At 39.1% G+C, this 27,678-nt stretch overlaps 1 protein-coding gene across 1 annotated transcript in view; it reads left to right on the forward strand.

Annotated features, from left to right (window-relative positions):
• The first annotated feature begins 596 nt into the window (after positions 1-596).
• sema3aa (sema domain, immunoglobulin domain (Ig), short basic domain, secreted, (semaphorin) 3Aa) overlaps positions 597-27,678 on the forward strand; it is a 58,300-nt gene continuing 31,218 nt past the window's right edge. The window contains exons 1-3 of the mRNA XM_036563754.1: positions 597-1,198; positions 20,549-20,709; positions 25,321-25,383. Coding sequence (XP_036419647.1) covers positions 1,087-1,198; positions 20,549-20,709; positions 25,321-25,383 — 336 coding nt within the window. The 5' untranslated portion in view covers positions 597-1,086. The remainder of the gene's footprint in view (positions 1,199-20,548; positions 20,710-25,320; positions 25,384-27,678) is intronic.

Genomic DNA, 27,678 nt, shown 5'->3' on the forward strand with positions numbered 1-27,678 from the left:
TACTATTTTCATCTTAAACATGTAATATTTGTACATGTAACTTGTGTTATAACTGAGTTTGTGCTGAAACAGATGACATAAAGCACTTGTGGATAATATATTGTATCATTACAGTAAAAAATAAGATGTGTCCAGACTGCTAGATTTACTTCTTAAACTGTTAAAAAGTAAATACAGTGAATGGATATTGAATCTTGCATTTTGCTTATTCTTTAAGACTTTCTTTAATATAAAATTTTGAAAAGGAAAGTATTGAATTTACTTCCTTTCCACATGGATAAAATATGTTACATGAGCACAGTGTTGTCTTTCAGTTTGCTTACTCTTGACAGTAGTAGTGATGATGTAATGTATTTTCTTCAGGTGAAAATGCACACATCACTCCTCTTTAGTGAACATTTAGTGCAAAACTACATCAGACTCACACAATCAAACCTGTGCTGAGGACTGTCGCCCATACCTCTCCATTCCTTGCGCTGCTCACTCTTTCACCCCCCTCCTCCGCCTTCAGCTGCTCTCCCTCGCTCGCTCCCTCCCTCCTCTCCTCCCCACCCCTCCCTTTCTCCGCTCTCGTGGATGGTGTAGCGCTCCCTCTCTCTCTCCCTCTCTCTCTTTTCCTCTCAGTCTGCCTGAGCTGTGGACAGGGCTGGAAGTGTGTGTCCGAGTGCGTGTGAGAGTGTGTGTGTGAGTGTGTGCAGCGGGGGGGAGGCTGGAGAGAAGAGGAGTGGAGTAGAGTAGCGTTGCGGGATCCCTGCAAAAGTCTACCTCTTCCCCCTGGACACGGCTTCACACTCAGCACCTTCAGAGGCTGAACCCAAGAGGAATACACCTTAACACCTATTACCTCATAAACCCCCAGCCCCAGCCCAGGAACGACCCCAATGGAGCCATGTGAGCCCCCGTCCCTGCCTGCCTTGCCGGGGATCTGACTGGGATTGGCTGCTTTGGAGAAGATCACGGCTCTGGATCTGTCTGTGGTTGAGGAAGGACTGCAGAAGTCTGCGCTTCACCCCAGAGGGAGGTGCTCTTTTCTGGCCACTCTGGGCTGTGAGCCCCACCTGGGCTGGAGAGCAGCGCTCCAGCACCATGGATTACCTGATTGGGATAGTACTGCTGCTGTGCGGGGTGACACTGCCCGAGAGAGTGGCCCCACAGCAGGCCAAGAGGAACGTGCCCCGGCTCAGGCTGTCCTACAAGGGTAAGTTTGCGATCTGCTGCAGCCTGCTGGGAGAATAATGCTGCCTGTTAGAACTTACTGCACATTCTGCATTCACTTCATTCAGCAATATGCTTGATATTAACAACTTATTGCATATTCAGACACATTCTGTGCTCTCCTTAAATATCGCTTTGCTTCTGTATCCTGACTCTTCATCCCATATGTTACAATCCCGTGTCTGGAATTGATGAATTAATGAAGAAGGAGAAATTAACAAGAAATTGACAAGCAGTTACTTTACAGCAATTTGTACTGTAATGTGGGATCATAACAATCAATATGCCTGATTATTCCCATCTCTGAGTTATATAGAACTTAACTATATCTATCTATCTATCTATCTATCTATCTATCTATCTATCTATCTATCTATCTATCTACCTAATATTTCAGTCTTTTCTGTATGCTCTCCATTTGCTCATTTTTATTTCTGTGCATTTTCTCCTGTTTTAACTAGCTCCACTCTGTCGCTCTACTCTTTCATTTCTGTCTATTTTCTCTCTCTCTCTCTCTCTCTCTCTCTCTCTCTCTCTCTCTCTCTCTCTCTGGCGTATGATCGTCTATTCTCATTTTGCTCTGACAGATTGTTTCCATATGTTCAGGGAGGTCTGAGGGAAATGTAGCTGTGTACGTTGGCTCTTGCTGGGTTTCTCCTCTGCGCTGTCTGTCCCTCCAGTTTGAACCCGCTGTCTGGTGCCCTGTTTTACGGACTTCAAACTGAGGGGCGTATCACACTTTAATGGTTCTGAATGGGCGACCGGGGGTCTGCGAGTATTAGGCTTTTATCCCCAGCCTCAGAAATCTATTTTACAACCATCTTTGGAGTTTATTGGTTCGGCTCAGGCTTTAAGGAAAGTCCACACACAAATTGACGTACTTCCACAGTCAAGTGCATACACAGCCGTGTCAGCACACTTATGGAAGAGCTGTCATGCACTCGGACTGCCTTATACAGTATTCTTCATATGAGCTGTAGGTCAAGTGGTAGAGTGCTAAGGTCATAGGTTCAATACCCAAGTTATACATATATATTTCAAACATTTTGATAAAAAAAGCAAGATTTCAAGATTTTATTCCTAGTAATTCTAACACTTCTATTGCTTCATTCACAAAATCCAAAGGACATCTGACATGTTCAAATTGAGCAAATAAAAAAATAAATTTAAAAAAGTTTTCATAACAAAATGGCAATTATACCTTCCTTATAGTGCAACCCGAATCAGATAAAATATGTTAATAAACATAAAAATGGATATAGCACTAATGCATCCCACTGTAAGAGCAATGCTGTTGGATGTGTGAATGGTGGCGACGGTGGTAAACATGTTATTCTCTAGACAGAGTGTTCTTTTGCGTGGCGACTGTGGAGAACCCCAGACTGAAGCAGCTTTTTTGTAAGCCAGGGCTTTTCATCTCCCACAGAAATAAGCATCAGCATTTTTGGAATATTTTTGGCCCTTTTACTTTTAACGTCAGCTCGGCAAGCCGCTGCGGTTCTTTGTCCAGAAACATGACCGAAAGTATACGGCTCAACGTTTGGTGGTGCTCTCTACTTCTCTCTCTCTCTTTCACTCTCTCTCTCTCTTTCTCTCTATCTCTCTCTCATTCTCTCTCATAGCATAAATGCTGATGTTGGTGAGTATATGTGTTCCGGTGTTTGTGTTGATTGTAAGGTTAGTGTTAGACACAGATTTACTCCAGTAGGGGCCTTTAAAACACCCTCTCATTTCTTTTATAGATGCAGGGAGTTATTTTGGTTGTAACGTGTTGTCTGAAATACTCAGACAACGCGAAAAAGAGAGGGCGTGAGAATTCTCACACAGGCTCGCACACTCAGACACATTAGTCTCAAATACGACTCCTTGCGAGGGAATAACCAAAAAAGCATTGAAGTTTATTGGTTTGGAATGTGGGCTTTGCAGTTTATGCGTTTTAGCATGTGGTGTTTTTCAGAGAAGTCTTTAATGTGAAAAAGGTGCTGGTCCACCTGTGGCCAATCACACGCTTCTCTGAGCTAATTCCACTGTTCTGGGATGGCCCAAAGCATTGTGGGAAAAATGATCTGCTGTAGGTCATCAAAGCAGTCATTTTTAACAATCTGAATGTTTGTATTTCCTTTTTTCACGCTCTTCTTTGATATGACGTAGCACCATGTAGCAAATAGGACAAAGCACGACTTTACAACAGAGAATGTTGAGAGTGCCGATGAAGTTCATTTTATACTCTGCTAGTAAAGATTTAGTGGAATAAACCTTCAATCGTCATTTATGAATTCATCATGCTTGGTGTTAGCTAACTAACTGTTCATAAACTCTGTTTTCAAGGTGAAAAAAGAATAAGGTGACTGTGTAAACCCATTCTCTGTGTAAATTTCTATGCTGGGTTTAATCTTGTGCTGTGTCAAATTGGATGTTTCTATATATCGTTGTTGTTGGAACAAAACCTCAGATCTTCAAAATGGCAACTTTACAGGAGAAGGAAAAAATCTACTTTACTTTTAATGTAAGTCAATGGAACCAGACTTTTTTCCAAGTCATTTTGGGCCGTTTGTTTTGGTCGGTTCATGATGAAATTTACAAATAATGTAAAGAGCAACAGCCATTTTCAAATTATGTCAAAAACTGAAAAACGTCAAAAATGGAGACACAAGGTTTTGCTCCGACAGCAGCGATATGTTTCTCTATCTTTGTGAATACAGTACAGAAATGTGGTTCAAACATGTTCTGAATCTGTAGAGTCGCCCTTTTCATTCAATCTCATCATGAGATCATACGTGACTCATATCTGGAATTAGGAGCCTATGAAGAGGGGTTGAGATACACTACATCTGCCTCTCACCATGTATATTTGATGATTTGTGTGTTCCTCTACATTTTGTGTGAAACTGATCAATGGACAGTCAGGAAATCACTAAGGACTGACCCATCATATCAGAAACCCTTCATTCTTCATGAAAAGGCATGCAAAAAGTTTACAGCTGCTGAGGTTTCTGCAGTGGTTTTGGAAAGTAACGATGAAGATAAAGCAGTATATTTTATATGCAAGTGCCTTTAGTGGCGAATTAAACAAGATTTGCAAAAAGAGAATGCCCTTAGACCCATGCTGAGTGGCACACTGTGGTGCTCAGAGAAATTAAATGGTGCACAGGAGCGTGTCTGCACCGGATGTCTGCAGTTCGCACCTTCATTTTCAAATTTTTGGACGCTGCATGACGCGGCTGTGCAATAGCCTTTAAATGTGATGTGATTGACAGATAACTTCACACACAGAGAGTGTAGCACTGTGATTCAAGCAAGAGCGCTTAAATGGAGCTTCGCTGTTCACAGTGTTCAGGAGCGTCAAAACATGTCAAATTGTCTCCCGGCAAGGAAAAAATACACTTCAGCACCATGTACTGCACAAAGAGGGTCTGTCTGTGTCTGAACGAGTGTGTCTGAATGTGTTTTTGGCCAGCGAGGTGTGTGAGAATAGAGACAGGCTAAGATAATTAGACACCTGGCCATGGTGATAGAGCCGTGTGCGCGATGGAGTGGTCCACAGGTGTTTGATGGCTCTTTTGATGCCTCGCAGAGTGACAGATCGGCGTTCACACCCACACACTGTCTGAGCGTCAGAGAGCGAGAGAATGAGAGAGGAAGAAGGATGGAGGATGAAGAGAGAAAGAGAGAGAGTGCTTTAATGAAAGGAGCTGGCAGACAGTAGTTGGCCAGGCGAGGCTGGTCGTTAAGTGAAGTGTCATTCATTCTCACTCCCCCTGTGAATGCAGCATAGTAATTAAGCCAAATAAACACGCAGAGCCGCTCTTAGGGGACCCACTATCAAGCAAGCATGTGGAGAACCCTCTCTCCGGGGAGGACACACACACAAGGGGTCGGACCCTCACACAGGGCCAGTTAAAGCAGTAGTTCAGTCAAAAAAGCCAATATTGCAAACAATTAATGGAAAGTGAATAGCCAGCAATTAGCATTATGCAAATGGAGTCATTCTCATTAGTACTAGTTTTCATTCATTGTTTGCCACATTTGGCTCTTCCTTTAAAACCCAGCACTGTTCCCCAGAGGAAGGCCCGTCAAAAGATCTCAGAGACAGAGATCCTCCCGATCCTGGGTGCAGTTGTTAAACGATTGCCGAGTGATAGATTCCCCTCTCTGTCTCCCGGCCCTGTAATTATACTGCCAGCCATCTCTTCACTTTGCCTTCCTGTCGGCTGAGGCTGAAAATTGCTCCTGTCAGCGCTATTGCCACACAGTGCTTGTCTGTCTGCTTGCTCGGAGACCCACATGAGAGAAGATGAGGGGCACACAGTCATCCTGACTTTGCCAAGGGACCCCAATTAATACATGAACCTTGGGATTTCCAGTGGGGGAAGCCTTAACTAGCCCTTTCCCTCCCTCAGTGCCATGAATGTCTGTTCTTAATTTGTGTAATTAATCTGTGGAACTCATTGAAACAAGATGTTTATCCAAACATGCAGCTTCTACGCTTTCAATCCATCCCAGATTTGTTGGGGCAAAACCTTTGCAGGAGAAGGAAAAAATGTTTTATGGACAGTAAAGTAAAAAAAAAAATTATTAAGGACTTTTGGAGTATTTCTATTGGTCCCTTCATGAACAACTTTTTACGGAGTATAAATTGTGGCTGGAATGTAAAAATACAAAACAAAATAGCAAAAATTAAGATTTTAGATGGAGAATTTTGTCCCAACAACAATAATTTAAGTCACAGAGAGGGTAAATGAGATATCCTATTATGCAAATTAGCATAAAGTTATTTATGTAAGAACAAAGTTAGAAGTGCAGAATGTTCACAGAACAGAGACTATGTATTTAATTATGTAACTACCCACGTAATTAATTATGCAATTATACAGTTACATTTAAATAGTACAGCAAAATGGCAGTAACAACTTTAAATACATGCCCAAAGCTCCTCTCCTCTTCATTTGTGGCCAGAAGCTGGCCAGAGGATATGAAATCAGTGCCCCCTGCAGGCGGCTGCATGTGGGTGCAGCACTCAGAGAGGCCTGTGGAAAAGGGCGATCCCATCGCTGATCCCTGGCGAAACAACAGCGTGCATCGAGGAGTTTAAAGAGCTCGTGAAACAACCTGATAATTACTTGCTGCAGGGTAATTACCAGGGCCTCCCGTCTCATTACCCTGCCCCACGGCCTTCTGGGATTGATTGGGATGGGCGGCACCGGGATGGGGGAGAGACTGCGAGTCGTCGGAATTCGGCCTAAATCTTCTGAAATAGACGCTCCGCGCCGAACCACACTGGACGCAGTCTAGAGCAGGCCTGTAATAGACACTGCACGCTTGTTGTCGAGGGAAGTGCCGGATGGCAAAGTGCCAGAGTTCTGGGGCGGATGGGAATGATTATACGAAGAGGCATGTCTGCTGTTCTCTCTCTCTCTCCTGCTTACTCTTCCCGATCTGTTCACAGCTCTGTCCCTGTCTCAACCACTAACCCACAGCAGTTAACTATAGCTGCTCACACTCTCTCTCTCTCTCTGGGTATGTCTCTCTCATCCTCTCTGTTTGAGGCTCTTTCAGTCTGTCTCCTTTTATCTATTACTTTCTCTTTGTTCCTCTTTTTTCCCTCTCCTGTCATGTTCTCCTTTTCTTTGTCTTTCCTCTTTACCTTTGCGTTCATCCAAATAGCCCTGTATCAGATTTGAAGGTCACTGAAGTTGAGCAATTGTGCTGCATGCATCCTGAGCAGAGGTTTAGTCACTGTGGAAAGTGCCACTTCTCTTCTTTCAGGGTTGTTCATAGACCGTTTCACTGAATTGTTTCAGACTCAATTCAGCAACCACTTGGCTCAAAAGCATAATTTCCTCCATGAAGCACTGAGCTGGATGGTGTAGAAATTGTGAAGCTACGCCATGCTGCACTGCATTTCAGGTCAGCAGCGCCGTATTGTGAGGATCATTTGTTTACCTAAACGAAACATTACCCAAGTTACCTAAGCGGAACATTAATGGAAAAAGAAAGAGGAAAAAACGAGATCGTGCCACGTTGAGCTCAACTGCAATGCAAAGGCACAGTCTTTTAGAGAAATGAGTGCTATTAACAATGTAGATTTGTACAAGGGATCCAAATGATCGACTTCTCCTCATACACCTGAAGACTGGCAACTACCTTGTTTTTGGGCTTAGCGCATAAGCTAGGTATGCATTTAACCACTATGGCCAGGACTCATTGGCAGTTTTACGACACATTTCTATAACCTAAGAATAACTCAGCCAGTTTGCATTGTAATCAATGTAATTACTGAATAATAAGCCTAAGTGTGTAATAAACCTGGGATTTTAAGGGGTTAAATATTTTAAATCTTTTTTCACCACAACAAAAAAACATTTTTTTTGTCTGTCCATACTTTTGTTCATTTGTTCACTTCCCATCCCTCCATTCTTCTATAAACTGCTATTACAGTTCCATGAACTGATTTGACTCCATTTCCCCTGTTTAATTATTTACTTACCCATTTATTTTCAGCTGAGAATATGTGTGAAAACCTATAAATACTAAATCAGATAATTTAACATTAATTTCATTTAATTTACCACTCTTTCTCTCTCACTCTCTCTCTCTCTCTGCCTTGCAACTCGGTCCTCACTGATTGCTAGGAAAGCACACATTATTAACACATTTTAAAAGTCTGTCACTACCAAACCTCAGCTAACCGGAAGATATGATACTCACTAATTTAACTAGACAAAATACAGCATAATGTACCCACTGATTTTATAATTATGTTACATTATACTACACTATCATTATGGTGGTTGACAGTGAACTTTGTTGCACTGGTTGTACTATGTTATGAGTAGCTAATCAATACAACTCTGAACTACCTTTAATTGCTCACTAATATGGCAACTATGGAGTTTTTAGTCTAAACTGAGCTTCTACTGGAACAAGGCTAAAGCGTACTGATTTAGCTAGCAACATTATGAGTGGGACAATAAATAAATTAAAAAGAACAAATTAAGGGGTTTGTTTGCAATTTTACAAGCAATTCTCTTAACTACCCTCATAAACTGTCACCTTTGTATCATAGCAATGTTATCTGTTTTATAGTATGTGTGTTCCATACTGTACTATACTATACCTGAACATCTCAAAAAGTCAAAGTCACTCTGAGTAGCATAGCATCTTATAAAGAGATAAATATGTTGGGCAGTTAAATTTATAGCTACACTGCAGCTGTTCTGAGGTAGACTGAGAGCCAGTCATTGCTGATTGGGTAGTCCTGTTGCTGTTTCCCCAGTGAATTTCATCAAACCCTTGTGAAACTACCAAGGCCTGGTCCACAGTGTCCTCATGCTAATTACAGTTTCCATGTAGGAAAAGTGAAAAATTGTATTCCATTTGTAAGTTTACTCTTTGAACGGCAGTCTAATCTGCTGTGAGAGTTTTTGCCACCAATCATTAAAACAATAATATCAACAAAGGGCACTTGAACTGAAATGCTACAAGTTAGACCTCAAAAGGTGGCACCTTATTCCAACTCACAACACGATGTGACATCATTTTCACTTATATGTAAGACCTATGTATTTGTATGTCATCGCTGTCGTAATGGTAATTTTACAAGAGGAAAAAGTTAGGAAAGGAAAAAGTGTTCTTAAAGAAGATTTTATTCCAAGCAATTTTGGTCCATTTTTATTGGTCCATTTATCATGAATTGTTCACACAATAAAAAGGGCAGCTGGTGTTTTCAAGTCGTGCAAGAAAAATTCCAAAACCACTGGAGCTGCGAGATTTTGAAAGGACAGTGATGATATATTTGCATGTGTGTACATCTGGGTCACATGCATTGTGTATCTGGTTACGACGTGGTCAGTGAGTGCAGTGTGATAGGAAATGGCGCACCTGTCTCACAATATCAATATGTGAAGAAAAGCTCTTTTGGAAGCATTGGATTTCACGTCTGGGTTCGTTTGCGTGTGTGTATATATCTCCAAGTATGTTCGCAAAAGAAACTAGGAGCCCCATCCCAGCACAACCATGAGAAACCCTAAGGCCTGTCCTTCATTCCTATCTAACAGCACTCCAGTGAAAGCCACATGTTCGACCACAGACTTTCTCCCTGCAGCGTCTGATCCATGAGTGATGCTAACAATGTCCAAATCTCCTGTTGTCACACAAACTGCTCTCTCTCTCTATCTATCTCTCTCTCTCTCTCTCTGTGGGAGTCGATGTGTAATCTAGGACAGTAAGAAAGGAGAGTTGGGTTTTGCTTCAGCTGTGTCTGTGGCTGTAGGGCTACTTTGAGCAGTCTCTGTGCTTAACCTGGCACATCCAGAGCACATTCAGGAGTAATTAAACACTTCCACATACTCTTCCCTCACACTGCACCAGAATGTGGTGCGGTAACATGCCAGGTCTGTCTCAAGAAAAGAAGCTCAACAACATTCTTAAAAATAAAGGTGCTAAAAAGGGTTCTTTGGAGTGATGCCATAGATGAACCATTTCTGGGTCCCTAAAGAAACTTTCATAGGTTGGTTTTGAGGAATCATTTTCAGAAATAAGCTGTGAGTGTGAAGAAACTTTTCAAAGGTTAACCCTTTCACAAGTACGGCCCCACTAGTAGGATACACTGAAGCCATTCTCTATATAATACAGTTCAACATGTGGCATTTGCCATTACCAGTCTCTAGATAGCATGGTTCCCCCAGTGACATTTGCTGTAGCTGGTCCCTAGATGAAAGAGTTTCACTGGTGGGATTTGCCATGGCTGGTTCCTAGATAGTACAGTTCCACTGTTAAGATTTGTATGGCTGATCCTTCAATAGTACCTTGGATAGTATGGTTCCACTGGTAGGATTTGCCATAGCCAGTCTCTAGATAGCATGGTTTCCCTAGTGAAATTCACTGTGGCTGGCCACTCTTACCGGTGGGATTTTGTCATGACCAGTCCCTAGATTGGATGGTTCCACTGGTGGTATTTGCCATGGATGTTCCCTAGATAGTGTGGTTCCACCAGTGGAATTTGCCATGGCTGGTCCATGGATAGTACAGTTCCACTGGTAAGATCTGTGTTATTTGTCGTTTGATAGTAACTTGGATAGTTCAGTTCCACCAGTGGAATTTGCCATGGCCAGTCTCTAGATAGCATGGTTTCCCCTGTAAGCTTCACTGTGGCTGGTCCCTAGATAATACAGTTTCACTGGTAGGATTTGTCATGGCCAGTCCCTAGATTGCATGGTTCCTCTGGTGGAATTTGCTGTGAATGTTCCCCAGATAGAGTGGTTCCAACAGTGGAATGTACCATGGCTCATCCATGGATAGTGCAGTTCCACCGGCAAGATCTGTGTAACTCATCCTTTGATATTACCCTAGATAGTATAGTTCCACTAGAGGAATTTGCCATGGCCAGTCTCTAGATAGCACAGTTGTCCCTGGTGAGATTCACTGTGGCTGGTGTCTAGATAATACAGTTTCACCAGTGGGATTTGCAGAAGCCGATTTCTAAATGGTACAGTCCCTCTGGTTGTATTTGAATACAGTGTTAAAATGTTAAGTTTTGAGTTTTAGTTATACCTGTTCATCAGATCTGTCTGCTGGTTTGTCTCCCTATAACAAACAGCATTTCCCTAAAATGCAACCAAAACATGGTGACAAAACAATGATGTTAATCAATATAAGTCTTTACTGGCTGCATGGCAAGCTGTATGGCACCATGCATGAAGGATGCATTTATGATCTGGGTATATTTTAGAAGAATCTGTGATCATATCCAGAACAACAATGTAAACAAGCATAGCTACACCCACGGTTGGCTTCTCATGTTATTTCTTTAAATAGGTTCTTTATATTTGTCACTTCCAGTGAATAAAACAATTGGAAGTCATGAACACCACAGGATCTGTGATCTGATTTTGTTTGCATGTAGCCTCCTAATTCCCTGTAGCGTTCTCCTAATGACACTGAGCTGATATTGCGTTGCAGTGGCATTCTAGGACTGCATCTGTGTGTGTCCTAAATGAACTCACTCTAGACAGACTGTTGGAGAAAGCCAGAGCTTACTTTCGAAAGAGTTAAAGAACCTCCACATAACGTAAGGTTCTATATCAATTTTCCCTAAGACTGTTTGTTGAAGCCAAGAACCATTCAACCTTTATTTATTCAATTATTTAGTATATCTTTGAAGATTTGTAGAAACACCATGCAGGCAGAAACATATATATTCCCTCTGATTCATATAAACACATGATGCAAACTTTCTGCTGTTGCACAATCAAGCAAAGCATGAGGCAGGAAGTCAGTTTTAAGTACTATTGCGACCTTTAAACATTTGTGATTTTGGTTGTTTATCTCCTGGCAAATGGACTGGGGGTCTCCTCACTGATTGCACCGTTGACTGGGCCCACTCAGCTAAGCCATAAATCACTGCTATTCATGGAAAAGGCGCCTTTTGATTCCGACAAGTGAGCGGGCGTCTATCTGCCACGCTGATCCTGTTTCCTGTTGGTGTCACTAAGCGTCGAATGACCCTGCGGGTGTCCGCTTTCCCTCAGCCGCCCGTCATGAGCTGTCCATCAAAACACGCTCAGCCGAGCGTGCACTCCCATAGGCTGGTGTCCAGCTCCGTTGCCGAGGCGACCGGCACAAACCTACAGCCGGCTGTATGCATGCTTGAACCGCACTGGGTTCCTGATTAAAAAAGAATGCAACTGCATCAATCTTGAAATATCAGAATTGATTAGAATAATTTTCAATATTATGCACTCAATTTTGGTCAAAATATTCTATGACAAAATGTAAAAAATTGTCAAAAATAGACTGTATGTACTTTTTGACTATCCATGTTCATTGTGTAAAGAATTCCTCCAGTCACATTTGTATATTCAAAGTATATTCCAAAAATAATTCTAAATTTTGAGCTTTTAAAATGTAAGATTTCATGATGCACTGAATTGTTTTGTACATAATCAAATAATGTCTAATCATGTTGAAATTTGAGATACTGTGATGCACTATTTGAGATATTATGATGGACTTATTTTTCCTAAAGAATCTTAATATCACCCAATCATGGAGAAAGAGATTTCATGAGGCACTGAATCATTTGTTAAAAAATCATAAAAACTCATTACAAGCTCTGAGTTTTAAACTCCTTTTGCTGAGGCTTAGCGTAGCATTAAGATCAGCGTGTTAAGCAAAGCTCCAAGTTTCCAAAAGGTCTGGCAGCCTCAGGCACCTGGTGTGTGTTGGTCTGCTAGCGTGGCAGTGCTGAACAAAACCACACCACACACTCAGGAAGAGGAGAGGAAACAGGGAGAGATGGGGTCCAAAACTGACAGAGACACGTGATCTGAAGTGCTCCATTCTTCAGGCTTAAATAAACAGGTAGCACCCCAAACCATGTGAAACACTCCTTTACTTTCTTTTTATTTCATTTTCCAGCCTTAGCGAGTAGCCTGGAGCCGACACAGAGGAGCCCTAACACATACAGTCCACAGAAATGGAAATGGGCTTTTTGATTGATTGAAAGTGAAATACAGCCACCTTTTCAGGTGTGTTTATTATAATGTTTCTTGCCTGCTTTGCTCATTTTAGTGTAGCGTGTATAATAGACAAAAGCAATGCGTGTCTGATAACTTCAGTGTAGGCTTATTACAGTCTGACTTTAGATTAATTTGTTGAGGAGGGAGAAATAAAGGAGACGTTCATTCTAGCAAGGTCACTACACACCAGGAAGGTCACTACACACCAGATGTGTCACACATCACCTAGCAGATACACTACAAAGTGCACCTATACTACATATGATAGATAATAAACACATCCAATAAACACATCTAATAAATGTCAAGCTAAAGTTATTTTTTTGCAGTGTACTTGTATAAATTTAATAACACAAAACTTTCAACATAACTTATGGATTTATCCTGGTGCATATCAGCTTGCTACCTCTTCACAAACTCTGAAACTGAAAATACGAGGTGGAAAAAGCTAGGCTAGTAATGTTAGCATACCATTAGCATGAGTCTGTTTATCTAAAAGACTGTTTTTCTCTATGCAAATTCCAGGTCACATGTCATCTACTGTGGCTTTCTGTTGTCTTGATATGGCTTTGATTTAATGTAGTAATGGCAAAATGCTGAGTGGTGAGCTGAGAAATTGAGCAGTACTGGGAGTTGTCCAGTGGTACCGTGCCTCGACGCCAGATGTGTGCACCTTCATTAAAATGTACTGGTTTTGAAGTTTCGGACACTGGAGTGGCGTGTCCAGTGTGAGGTGGCCTTAAGTCTTTAAAGAAGCATTTTTGTGAATGAGCTGTGCAAGATATCCATTCACTACATGTAAAACAATGCAAACTGGTACATGGACAATGGATCCTGGGCACTTGCAGGTTTAAAGTTTAAAGGACCTCCACATACTGTAAAGGTTCCTTACCAGGTAAAGTTTTGTCCAAGAACCCTACGATCCAAAGCCAAAGACTATTTAGGAACCTTTATTGTTAAGAGTGTAGCCAAGATTATGATATTTATTCCTTTTCTTTATGTGTCTGCACCCTTAGTACATAGACTCTTAAAATTACACTGCAAAAATTGTATCTTAATAAGAGAAAACACCTTAAATCTTGTCTAAATATCTAATATTTCTCATTTTGAGGTAATTATTTGAATATTATAAGATTATTCAACTTATTTCTGGTTGTTTTTTACTCGTTTAAAGTCTTATCTCACTATATTGGCAGATAATTTTGCTTGTTTGAAACACATTTCTTAAAATTAGCAAAATTATCTGCCAATATAGTCAGAAACTTTTACTCAAAAAATGCTCAAAACACATAAAACATGTCTAGAATTAGGTTAAATAATCATATAATAAGCTTACAGCAATCTCAACATGAAGAATATTAGATATAGCCACTAGATTTAAGATCATTTCACCTGCCAAGATATCATTTTTGCAGGGTAAATGGTTCTTGGCTTAGTTCTTTGGTTCTAAGAAACAAAAACAATCAATGTTATATTATGTAGAGGTTTTTCAAACTTTTAAATGGTTCTTCACACTTAGACCTCTCATTTAAAAACGTGGCACTTCAAAGACCCACCTGCTGAATGGTTCTTAAAGAGTAGTTCTTCTATGGCAGCACTCCAAAGAACCCATTTTGGCACCTTTATTTCAACTACATTTAAGCTTTTATCCAGAGAGATGCTGGTTGAGATAAACTCTGTAAGCTCTGAAACTAGGACAGGCCGTTGTGTGTGCGAATGTTTAATCATGGCCTATTTGAGGGCTACCTTTTATGACTACCTCGCCAAGGCTCTTTAGGAAAGAATGCCTTTCTCTCAGAGTTCAAACAGCAGCTACTCAATTTTAGCTGGAGAAAGCTGCGGATATCACAGCTCTGACGCTCTAACAACTGCCTGGGAAGTGAAAACTTGGTGTGAGGAGGACGGGATGGAAGTGGAGAAAAAGAACAGTTTAAGTTAATAACCTTAAAACAATGGATTATTAGGAGTGATGCATTAGAACTGTGGTCAACAACAGTCCTCCTGGAGATCCTTAAGTGATACATACAACCCAAATCTCATACAGATGGATTCTTAAATCAGTCATCAGATGAATCAGGTGTGGTGTTCGAGCTAAACTCTGCAGGAAAGCAGATCTCCAGGCCAAGGGTTGGTAACCACAGCCATAGGAGAAAAACTTTTGGTTCCTTTCAGTGGATTTTTCTTTTGAAAACTATTTTCATAAATATGATGTGAGTGAAATAAAAGTTTTTAAAGTTTAAAAATTTTTATCATTCCATACCAATTTGAGCTTTTTTTCCTAGAACTGTACATCCAAGGCATTTAGGAACCTTCATGTACATAATGCAACTGTACATACTGTACAGTGTACATCTATGTTGTTTCAGATTGGTTGTCTCTTACCTTTTATATACTTTGGTACTTCTATTGACACCGACACCAAGAGAAGATTCCTGCACCTCTACTTGGCAATTAAAGATTCTGATTCTATTTGGCGAAGAAGCCAGGGTGACTTTCACATCATAAGAGCCCTCAGCTGATTAGTTTGATTAGCAGCTCTTCTCATTAGAGGCTGATGTAACCCATCACTCTCTGATGATCTTAACACACCTCCACAATGACATCACATACTGTCTTTCACTGACTTTCATCAGCTCCTTCCGTGCGTATGCACGCCAAGCGCTGAAGACTGGGATGTGCTTCATTTGGGAGGCTATTGGTGGTCTGTTTGTTCAAAAAACATTTGAACAAGTGCTTGTTTCATTTTGTGGATCATTTGGAGCGTGTTTGCTCATTCATTAGCCGTTGCACATTCATTTCCGCTCCATTGCTGTGCAAACCCTTGAAGATCCAGTTGAAATTCATACTTGTCAGGAAGTGCAGTGTGACATGGCTGCCTGAGTTTGTGTGAAAGTGGGGGTGCAGTGTTTTGGGGGGATGGGTTTGAGGTTTCTGGGATTTTCTGTTGAGCTTATTAATGACTGACAGTCACAAGTTTTATGATGATTTTGACTAAAATCCTGAAATAAATCCTAGCTAAAACAGTTTAACACTACTTAGCCAACTAGTGTTGTCTAAAATGTACACAGCATTGAGTAAATTGCTAGGTAGCATACCCAGCAAGCTAGCTTATTAGATTAACATTAGCAAGTTATGTACACTTTGCTGCAGACTGAAAGATCCTGAAAGCAATGGCTGGGGGGAGGGAGGGAGTTCATCACACAAGAAATCTTTATTTACTGACACAATTGTTCACCCATGACTCACAGAAAGACCTAATTTCATTTTCAAACAGGTTGCATATCTAGTATGCTAATGCAAATAGATAGTTAATATTAGCAAGTTTACATTTTGATGATGACTGAAAGATACTGAAAGCAGTGGTCAGGGTGGCAACTCATTGCCCTAAAACCTTTTTGGGCCTTATATATAGATACTGAAACAATTGAAACTTATGATTCACAGAAAAACCTAATTTCATTTTCAAACATATCCGGCACAAATCACAACTGCAATGTGACATCAATTATCTATATTAACTGTAAAATCATAAATCGGTAGTCTAATGTAAATATTTTGGTTAGCGTTAGATGCTAGTGGGAGGATAGGCATGCCTTCAAAACATCAACTTGTGCGAGACATAATTATAGCAAGTAAACAAACAAATTACTTTGTCATTTTTTATTCACTGCATGCGGGGAGCTTTTTTTCATTAGGGCGCATAAGATCCTAGTTATGCCACTGACTGAAACGATCTCTGCTGGTTTAAATTCTTTGCTGAGATAAATAATAATACTCTATGTTTAACCCGCCTTTATATTTCTGTTGCTAAGAAATGAGCGCAGATTTGCCGACCCTAAAGGACATATGAACTACTCCATCTGATTCACAAAGCTGTCGGTTTTTTTTGTCAAAACAAGTGGTGATTTGTGCACAATTGCTGAATCAACAGGGTTGATGTTAAATGCACAATTATTAGTATTATCATCAATATTGCTTCTTCTATTCTTTATGTGATTGCAGATATACTTGGGGATATTGATAATAGTCTTGGCTATTTAACCACAATTCAAGCATTTTTCTGGTTGTTAAAATATTACGATCAAATTTACATGAACATACAGTGGAATGCAAAAGTTTGGGCACCCCTGTTGAAATGATGTTTCGTTGATTTTTTTTAAGTAAAATGAACACATCCTCTACAGAAAACGCACTTCTATACTTTTTAATGTATGATTACTGTTTAGTTGCTAAATTTAACATACTGGAAAAAAATTTAAACAGAAAATGTAGCTTGTGCAAAAGTGATAGCACCTTTTATATTTTCTGTTTTATTCTTTCCCTATTATGTGAAATTCAGCAAAGAAATGCAAATTGTGCTTTAAAATTTGCAGAAAATTGTCAAACGTTTGTTTTTTATGTAGAGGAAGTACACTTAAAAAATGAACGTCATTTCACAGAAGTTGTTCAAACTTTTGCATACAAGCATATACAGCAAAGATGAAATAAATGAAGAACAGTCTGTGAAACGTGCATGTGCTCATTTTACAATCAGATTTGATTGTACACAACTTTGATGAACAAAGCTCTTCTGCATTCTGACTATACAGACATTCATCATCATTGCTTCATTGCATCATTGCAGAGTATGTGAAGTGTCTTCTCTGCTCTCCTACTGAAGTGACAGTTTTGCTTTAGATGACACTAAAAAAGTGACATGGCAGATATTATTTTGTTAAACTTGTGCACGCTATTATTCAGATGGAAAATCAATTTTTCATTTGATTTAAAAGTGAGGGAGCAGGTGCTCTGCTTGCTCCGTTGTTCAGGTGCCTCTGTGCCGTGTGTACATGGCTATTACAGTCATGTGCAACAGTTAGTAAATGGTACTCAAGAGGCAGAAGCAGGGGAACGCTGCTATATATTACAGCCTCTGTGGAGTGATGCACTCATTATTGTCCTTTAGTCCTCATGGGAGCATTTAATATGCAGTGATAGATGCTCTCTCTCTCTTTCTCTCTTTCTCTCTCTCTCCCTCTCTCACTTTCTCTCTTTTCTCCAAGCACGCAGATGTCCAGAATCTTCACAGAATCGAATGCAGATGGCTACTACAGCAGCATGTCAATCAGAGCTCTAGAGACTAGCCACAGTTTCGACATGTCACTGCTCATTATGATTCATATACAGTCTGTGCTGCGCATTCTCCAAACAATCTAGAAAAGCTGGCTTCACCTGAGAGCGCAGAGGTGCTGGGAACCGACTGCATGGGGATTGTTCACAGTCTGGCAATGATTACACAGCCTGTTTTTCTTTTCTCTCTTCACTTTCTTTTCTTTCGTTCGTTCTCCTTGTTCTCCTTCACCTCATTTACCTCTTCACCACTTCATCTCCATAAGTCCTCTTGGTGCTTCCAGCTCTGGGTCAGCGATAGCAGCTTTGCATCACTCTGTTGTGCAAGAAAAATGGACCCATAGCAAACTGTTGTGCAAGTGAGCAGTCGAAATTATAAGTCACTTGATAATAATAATAATATATATATATATATATATATATATATATATATATATATATATATATATATATATATATATATAAATGTATGCGTTGATCTGTGTCTCAGTAATAGTTCTCATTGGGACATGTGTATAGCTAAACAAATGGAAGTTCCTCCAAAGTTCAGTCTTAGAAGCTGGTTGCACTTTCTGCTTCTCACCTTACAAGTAATCCCAAACGCATTCAGTAACACTGAGGTCTGGACGCTGGGGTGGTCAGTCCATTGTTCTGAGAACACTTGCAGCATCTTTGTTTGATTTTCAGATTTTCTTCTTTTGTTTCTATTTCCTTTTCTCAATAACAGCTTCTTCACAGCTACACATCCTTTCAGACCCATAGGGCTAGGTTGTCTTTTCACTGTGGAAGGATGGACAGGAACACCATTTTTACAGATCTGAAGCAACTTGATTTTCTCCTCTCTCTGAAAGATGGAAGCTTTAAGTGCTGTTTATCTGATGGGGACAGCTTTGGTGGTCTATCAGAGTTTTTCCCGGTTGTTAGGAGTCCCATTTCCTCTACACTGCAAAAAAATGGTATCTTGTCAACTGAAATGTTCTTAAATCTAGACGATATGTCAAATATTCCCCATTTTGAGATGGTTATGCACTTATTATAAGATTATCTAGCTTATTTCTAGAACGTTTTTACTTGTTTTAGGTAATTTTATTAAGTAATAATTTTGCTGGTTTCAAGCACATTTCTTAAAACTAGTAAGATTTTCTGCCACTGTAGTGAGATAAGATAATAACTTAGTATAATTACTTAAAACAAATAAAAATGGGTAGAAATAAGTTAAATAATTTTAAATTAAGCTACAACAATCTCGAAAGGAGAAACATTAGATTTGTCACGTAAACTTAAGATAATTTAGCTTAACATGATACCATTTTTTGCAGTGCAGGTCTTTCAGTAATTTTTTAAACTCTAGTTTTGGAAATTTTTGTTTTGTTCACTTATTTTCCTTTGATTTTCCCTTTCCTTATGCAAGTTGGTTGTATTTTATCAAATATCCTCATACATATGTCTGGAGAAATGAAAACTTTATGGCTGTGGCTGTTTTTAGACTGAAGATTCAATAAGTGACTGATATTCATAATAGCAAGTAAACAAGCATTTTGGATAATAAAGACAGCCTTCCTATTAAACACACATTAAAAATATATTTTATGCAAACTAATTAGATGTGCATTGATTTCATGGTATTGTGTGAGTCAGTGTGCTTGCAAAATCACATGCAAATGTGACATTCACAGCAATGAACCAGATTCATTGAAGAACCTTCCATGTGTCTCTAAGGAGATTAAACATTGACAGTGTGGTTTAGGACCAGACAGTTTGCCTGAATGGGTCTGTAGCTTTCCTGATCCTCAGCATCTTACAGTGTGTTCCAAAGTCCATGTCTGTGTTTTTATGCTCTAAGCAGACACATAATGAGCTGTTCAGTCAAGGCTTAACTTTATATAAATGATTAAACAATTTGAGACACATTGAGAGTCCAACAACGACTGGATCATGTGCATTTTTCCTGCAACTGCATGCAACTTTGAGACATTCCAGGAACATGACCTGAAAAAGTCATGTCAGGACCTCCAATCTTCTTCCTTTTGTTTTCTCCATCTGAAAGCTGGAAAGATGGAGGTTTGTCTAGTTAATGGTGTATGAAGTGTTTATATCAGGGGTCACTTACATTCTCTGTGAAGGGCCGGACTGGCTGCAGGTTTTCATTACAATCAGGCAGAAGCACATTTAATTTCACTGGTTTCATCAGTCAGTCTTTAAACAGTTGAAGAGTTATATGAGGTCATCTCCTGCTTCACTGGAGTGAAAACCTGCAGCCACACCAGCCCTTTGCAGATAAGATTAAAGACCCCTGCTTTAGACAATAAGCTTTCTAACCATGAGTAGAGTTTGCGACTCACATCATTGCTGTCCCCCAAAAAAGCCAAGTATTTCCAAAATGGTAACTTTACAGAGAAAGGTAAAAACATACTTTCCTTTTAATGTACATGAATTTAAATGTAATTGAAACTGTGTACTAGCTCACAACATCTCAACTTTTTTTGTTAATATTTATTGCATTAACATTTGTTTGCATTTATTTACAAATAAAAACACACTAACTGTTTCAAAGCCTAAAACTGTTATTGTATTTGTCACAATTAGGCACTGCTTTTATTTCATCACAGAGCTGATAAGAATGTCCACATAACATAGACTCCCTCTCTCTCTCTCTCTCTCTCTCTCTTTCTCTCTCTCTCTCTCTCTCTCTCTGTCTCTCTCAGAGATGCTGGAATCCAGTAATCTGGTGACGTTCACTGGACTAGCGAACAGTTCAGGTTATGACACATTTCTAATGGATGAGGAGAGAGGGAGGTTACTGGTGGGAGCGGAGGACCACATCTTCTCTTTTGACCTGGTCAACATTAACAGAGACGTCAAACAGGTAATCACTCATCACACACACACACACACACACACACACACACACACACACACACACACACACACACACACACACACACAAACGCACACACACACACACATACACACACACACACACACACACACACACACACACACATTTTTTCTTTTTCTCTTCTGTCATTTATCTCTACATTAAATTAACATTTTACACAGTCATGTAAAAGTTTGCTGCCCTGTGATGGACTGGCGACCTGTCCAGGGTGTATCCTGCCTTCCGGCCAATGACTGCTGGGATAGGCTCCAGCATCCCGTGACCCAGACGAATAAGTGGTTCAAAAAATGTGTGTGTGTGTGTGTAAAAGTTTGGGCACTGCTGGTGAAATGACATGTTTGTAATTTTTTCAGTGAAGTTAACATCCTTCTGCATATTCTAATGAACAAATACTGTTTACTTGCTGAAATGAACATATTTGGATTTTTTTTTCCAGCATATTGAACTCAGCACAGAAATAGAAATTATGCAGTAGTATTTAAGTTTATTTCCTACAGAAGACTTATTTATAATTATATAAATAAATAAACAAAATGTGTAATTTGACCAGGGGGTTCAAAGTAATGAGTATGACTGTATTATACGTTACGTTAAAGTTACTGCTTTTTTCAATGAGCTCTGCAGAAGAAAGCATTAAATAAAATGTAGGAAAAATGTTGTGTTTCAAGGTGTAAATCATCGCGGTTGTATCTCCAAAACAGTAAGTGAGCACCATCAGTGTGAAACTGTCAGTGTAATTCAAAGTAACAAGGTTTTATTATAAGCTAAATTTGATTTTCTATTATTTAAATCTTCATGATATTTTGACAAAGTGTAAACTGCAGCTGACATTTCAAGTAAATCAACTGACAAAAATGGAAGTTTTGTTCTGCCAGAGACAACATGCTGTAGGGAATATAAGAGGGTTAAAACAACTGGAAATGAATGATTGAGTAGATATATTGTAGTCAAACAAATCAGATTTTGCATTGTTTTAATCTTGTTTTGTTTCTTTTTTGGAACGCATTCTTTCCTCAGCAGTCACGCAAATGCTGTGTATGTAACTACTAGTTTGGGCGTATGAGGGCACAGTCACAATTTCCAACTAGTTCCAACTGTGCCACCAGGCTGGCATCAGTCCAGGCCTTTGTAGAGGCCATAATGGCAATTCAAATACAAGTCTGTCATTTCATTGTAGCAAATCACGTAAGTGCATAGTGTCAGTGCGGTAAGGAAACCTCGTTCCTCTGAAACACTAACCTCATAGCAGAAGAAACAAAAAGCTCTGTGCGTAACATCTGTTGTAAGTTAAACTTTTCTAAACTTAAAAAAAATCAGATTTTTCTAAATCTCCCTTGGCCTAATCCTACTGGTCCATTCATAATCAAATGATCACATGATGTAAAGGGCAGTGGGTGTTTTCAAATGTTCAGCTGTTTAAATAAAACAAAAGATAAAAACATGGGCTGTGACTGAAATGGATCTCAACATATTAGTGTTGAGCAGTATTGAGCAGGACTCTCTAGTTATCTAAACAGAAATGAAAACACAGGAATCAGCAGGGACGCTAGACTGTGGTGAGAGACACAACAACACAGATATGAATGTATGACCAACACAGAGCCGCTGATGCACACTGATCTCTCTTGCTGGACAAACATGTAAATGATCAGAGTGTCGACCAATCAGATGATGAATAACAGACGCAGAATCGCATGTCATGCCTGTAGGCACGCTACATGTGCTTGTCTAGAAGGAAATTGTTACAACTGGCTGTAATGTTTAGAAGTTTTTTAAAGAATATTAGGCTCCTGCTTGTGCTTTAAAGACACGCCCCCCAAATGTGTCAGTTGGTGAGGGAAGCGATTCACTTCTCTCTAAAATCAACATAAACAAAATAAAAATACAAACCTCACCCTACAAAAGGCATACATGGGTATTTGCTTTGCCATTCGAGCTCATTTTTCTGTTATCATTTTAGCAATTGCAGTTTAACAATCTGAGGTAGCTGCTGCCCCATCAGCACCCCCACATCCCTGTGAGTCAGTAAATAATTTTGAACACTTCTTCGTCATCAATCTGCGTCAATATTCACCAGTCACATAAACAAAACAACGTCAATTGCTGGTACGAGGCTGAGACTGGTTTCTTATTTATATCGTATAACGTGGGCGTAACATTTTAATAACTGCAAGGTGGACTGGGCAAAGTACACAACTTGACTGTTTTCATTACCATCCACTGTTAACGTTAGCTAATGTTTATCTGTCACTGACTAAGATAGTCACAATGCACTTTGGTACACATTCAACTGATGTGATGATCTACAAAGTTCATGAGAAATTAGAAGAGTACTGTTGGAAATCACTCTCGCATTTCTTTGTACAGTTTGGAAACTAAGAAAAAATGGCCACTGTATATAATTGTGCCCTAAAATCGAGTTGTGTTCCACTCTGTTCTACAGTCAGGCTGAGCAGCTACCAGGTTGAGTGAGGAGCTCAGGAGATTGTGTGAAGAATGCAGGAAGCATTATTGGAAGGGTTGTTTTCTTCTGACTGGATGTCACGGTGTGATAGTGTGTCTGAAAGAAAAGAGAGCCCTGGGTTATCACTGCTGCCCATCTCCCTCTAATTTCCCTCTTATCACATCCACATTCCCTCCCTCGCTCTCTCCATCTGTCCATCTTCTCCTGGTGCTGTTTCTCAATGCCTGATCAGATCTGCACTCTACTAATGTTCTCTCTCTCTCTCTCTCTCTCTCTCTCTTATTTCCTTTCTCTCCTTCCATCTCCCCTTTTCTTTCTCTGTCTCTCACTCTTATTTTCTCTCTCTCTCATACCTTCCTCTCTCTCTCATACCTTCCTCTCTCTCTCTCTCTCTCTCTCTCTCTCTCTCTCTCTCTCTCTCTCTCTCTCACTCTCTCTCTGCCTGCTGTTTGCCTCTGGATTCCATTATTTTAATTTCCTCACATTCTTTCTGTCTGTCGTTCATTCTCTCTGTGTCTTGAGGGCTGCAGACAGTCTGCATTACTATTCCATTAGTTCACCTGGAGAAGTTTAAGAGTGCTTTTATCTTACACACACACACACACACACACACACACACACACACACGCAAACCTGCTGTGCTGCTCCTATTCCTTGAATTTTTACATTACAGGTTTGTTGAGATGAAGTTTATGCATATGAAAATGTATTTATCAGTTTTGTCGTGTTTATAGCACTGATTCCTGAAGGTAACAGCTGTTCTACCCTGTTATGAGCTGAACTACCACAGGCTTTAAAGATGTTGTGAAAGTATTAACAAACAATTTAAAGCTTAAAGATGTTCTGTATTTCACGGCTAGTCAGAGTTCAGAGTTAAGAGTTTTCAGTAACCCTGTACTTGAACCCTGTAATATAACCCTGACATAACAGTAAAGATGTCATGAGTTGACATGACAGATTATGTCCAGTGATATAAGAGTGTCATGTTACTATTACCAATAACTGTCTTGACAGGTGCCATAATGACTGTTATGATGGATTAGAGTACATAAGCTTTCATTACATCTATGATTATGACTGTCATAATATTTACTGCTGATGGTAGCATGATGCTACTACATTAGAGGACATAATCTGTTATGACAATTTAGCTGCTATGGTTATATCAATGTTAAGTAGCAGAGTTCAAGTTAAATGCTGCAACGTTTTCTTAATGGAGGATCCTGTTAGCCACTTTCTACACTGAGCGCTGAAACTGTGTTCTGCCCTGGTATCAATCAATCAACCTTTATTTAAACTTGGAATACATTGAGGGAGACCCTCATTTACAATGTGGCTGAGCCTATACAGAGTTTAGGGACAGAGAAGTTGGACAGTAAAAACATATTAAATGCTAAAAAAGTAATAATAATCAAAGAAGTAAAATTAATAGTAAAATATTCTAATAGTAATAATAGTAATAATAGTAAAAAAAAGTAAAAAAAGAAGATCAATGAAAGTTAAGATTACAACAGTATGGTAACTTAATAAATAAAACATCAAATAAGCATAAAATAAATAAAAAGAATAATAATAAAATAAACAATAAGAATAAAAAGAATAATAAAAAGTGAAATAAATAAAAACTGTTATTTGGCAAATTTGCCATTCTGCACAAGAATCATTTGAAAATAACTATTAACTCACCAACAAAGTGCCAAAAAACTATATCCTTCCTGCAACAGTGCTGCAGCCTGGATTTATTTTTTTTCTACTCGTATGTGTCAAAATCCACATACAGCATCTACTGTTTGTGAATTTAATGGAAGAAATCCTCTATTAAATATTTCATACTACGTTGTAGAGCATTTTAGATCATTTACATTTGCAACACCTTTGCGTTACAGTGTTTGTATGAACGTGTGTTCTTCTGATATGTTGAGTGGCGGGTCTCCTTCATTCTTCCTTTATTCACCACAGATGGTGGCAGCAGAAGGATGGCAGATACTGATCTTTAATTATTTTACAGTCTGCCTCATGTGGAGCTGCAGTCAGTCATTTGCAGTTCTTTGTGTTAGCCGTTCACACATTAACACTCCATTCCTCTCTCTCTCTCTCTCTCTCTCTCTGTGCAGATTGCATGGCCTGCCACACCTTCAAAACGAGATGAGTGCAAGTGGGCAGGGAAAGATCTCGGGGTAAGTGTTAAAACCTCTTAAACTTGCAGGCTTGTTATTCAGTTATTAAGCTAAAGACTTTTTTTTATCTGCTTATTATTGTGAATATAAGCAAACAGAGAGAGTGCATTATCATGAATAACACAAAATCTTGACTATTATGTGTCACTTTTGTACAACAGTTTACTATACAAAATAAAAAAAAAGTAAAGCAACCAAATATTGTTGCAAATATGTTTTTAATATTGGCAATTCTTTGCCAAAGAAGCAGTTACTTTATGATATAAGGTAGCAATGTTGCATTCAGTTGTTTGCTTATGAACCTACTTTAATTTTAATGTAAGTCAATGGAACCAGACTTTTTACCATGTAATTTTGGGCCATTTCTTTTGGTCCATTCATCATGAAATTTACACACAGTGTAAAGGGCAACAGCCATTTTCAAATTATGTCAAAAACTGAAAAATGACAAAAATGGAGATATGAGTTTTCTTCCGACAGCAGCGATATAAACTATAAACTATAAGCATACAAGCTAATGCAGCAATAAACACTTGTAAATTTGTTTCAGGATCATTTAGGAGCAAATTAAAGTCAACATCTAGACATACTACTAAGTCCATTTTTCTGATTTTGTAAAATCTAAAGTATGGGTAACAGACACTTTAAGTAAAGTGACCGATGCTGTAATTTATCTGTATCAATGGTCAGCGCATGCTTAAATAATTGTGCTGTTCAGATCATATTTTGTGGTTGGAACTAAATGTTGTATAATGTTTAGTAGCTATTTTAAAATGAATGAAAAATAATTCACTAAAAACTGCAGATAATGTAAAAATGTATTACATATAGAGTCATATGCAAAATTTTGAATCCTTCTGGCCAAATTACATTATGTTGGTTTCCGAAGTGAAAATAAGGGAACACATTCTCTACAGAGGCCACACTTAAATATGGCATTTTTCTTTAGATTTTAGCACACAATTGCTAGTGAATTGCTAATTGTGCATTAAAATATGCAATTATGCATTAAAAATGTAGAGGATGTGTTCACTTATTTTGACTTTAAAACAATCAACAAAATGTCATTTGACCCATATCTTTATGTATTACCAGTTCAAATGTCCTCTATATGTAGAGCTGCTGTAAGAAGTATTAAAACCAGTTTAGAGAAGTGAAAAGTACACTTCAGTTAGCATATATAACATTAGGTGCTAACATTATATAGTGACTCCCATAGAGATCCTAGTGAACATTAGTGAGATTGTAACAATAGAAATTGAAAAGTTCAAGACTTTTTAATGAAGAAGTGCACCATATTATGCATGGTCAGATGTTATGCTCTGCAAAAAAAAAAAAATACTTTCAGTACTGAGGCATATGTGCAATTGGGGTAATAATAGCAGGTGAGCTAATATTGCAACCTGATTACTTTTGATTAGCTACAATAAGACAATCCAACATTTGAAGTGTAGCATTTCAAACTGGAAACTCAACATTATTGCGGTTTTAAAGTCCGACCGAAATCTATCTGATTGAATAGATTTCTGCCAATGTTCTATAAAGCTTGTTCAATCTTGCAACAGTTATTCAAAAGGAATGCATTTGATGGATCAACTGATGTTCATTTATGGGCTCTTGCAGAGTTAAAAATCCACTTTCCCTTCTTCACACTCCAAAGATCTGTCTGGCATCTCTCACAGAATAAAACTGCAGCTGTAATTGTGTAGTGTCAGTGATTTACAACAATGACATCACTCTCTGCAATAAGTCTGTATTTACTGTCTTGTACTGTGTTGTAGTGGCTGCTGGGTGTTACACAACAACCGGTACATGTAGTAATGGGTGCTGCTGCTGTCGTCCTTTGCTGTCTGTGTGCTCTTTTGCTCCTGCTGGAAGTTTATTTACTCAGTGTGCAGTGCCTGGCAGCAGAGCAAGGGCTCCGAGGCCTAGCTTAGATCAGAGACACTTTATTTATCTAAGCAGAAAAATCAGCACTCTCTCTCTCTCTCTCTCTCTCTCTCTCTCTCTCTCTCTCTCTCTCTCTCTCTCTCTCTCTCTGTTCTATGTGGGTCCACTTTTGTATATATAAACCTAAATGCTTAAAATTCATTGGATTGAGGGAAGAAAAGTTTACATTTATTTAACAGTTATATTAAAGTGAAACTATTGATTTTGTTCAAGGATGTGTTTCTTTTTGAGTTGATGAAACTTGTATCATTTGATTTATTCAAGTCCTGTTTGCAGTTTAGAGTAAAAGACCTGTCCATGATAGGTTTGCTGTTATAAAATCATTGTTTTTGTGATGTGAGCTAA

This window comes from Colossoma macropomum, unplaced genomic scaffold, assembly GCF_904425465.1.
Source record: "Colossoma macropomum unplaced genomic scaffold, Colossoma_macropomum, whole genome shotgun sequence".
Lineage (NCBI taxonomy): Eukaryota > Metazoa > Chordata > Actinopteri > Characiformes > Serrasalmidae > Colossoma > Colossoma macropomum.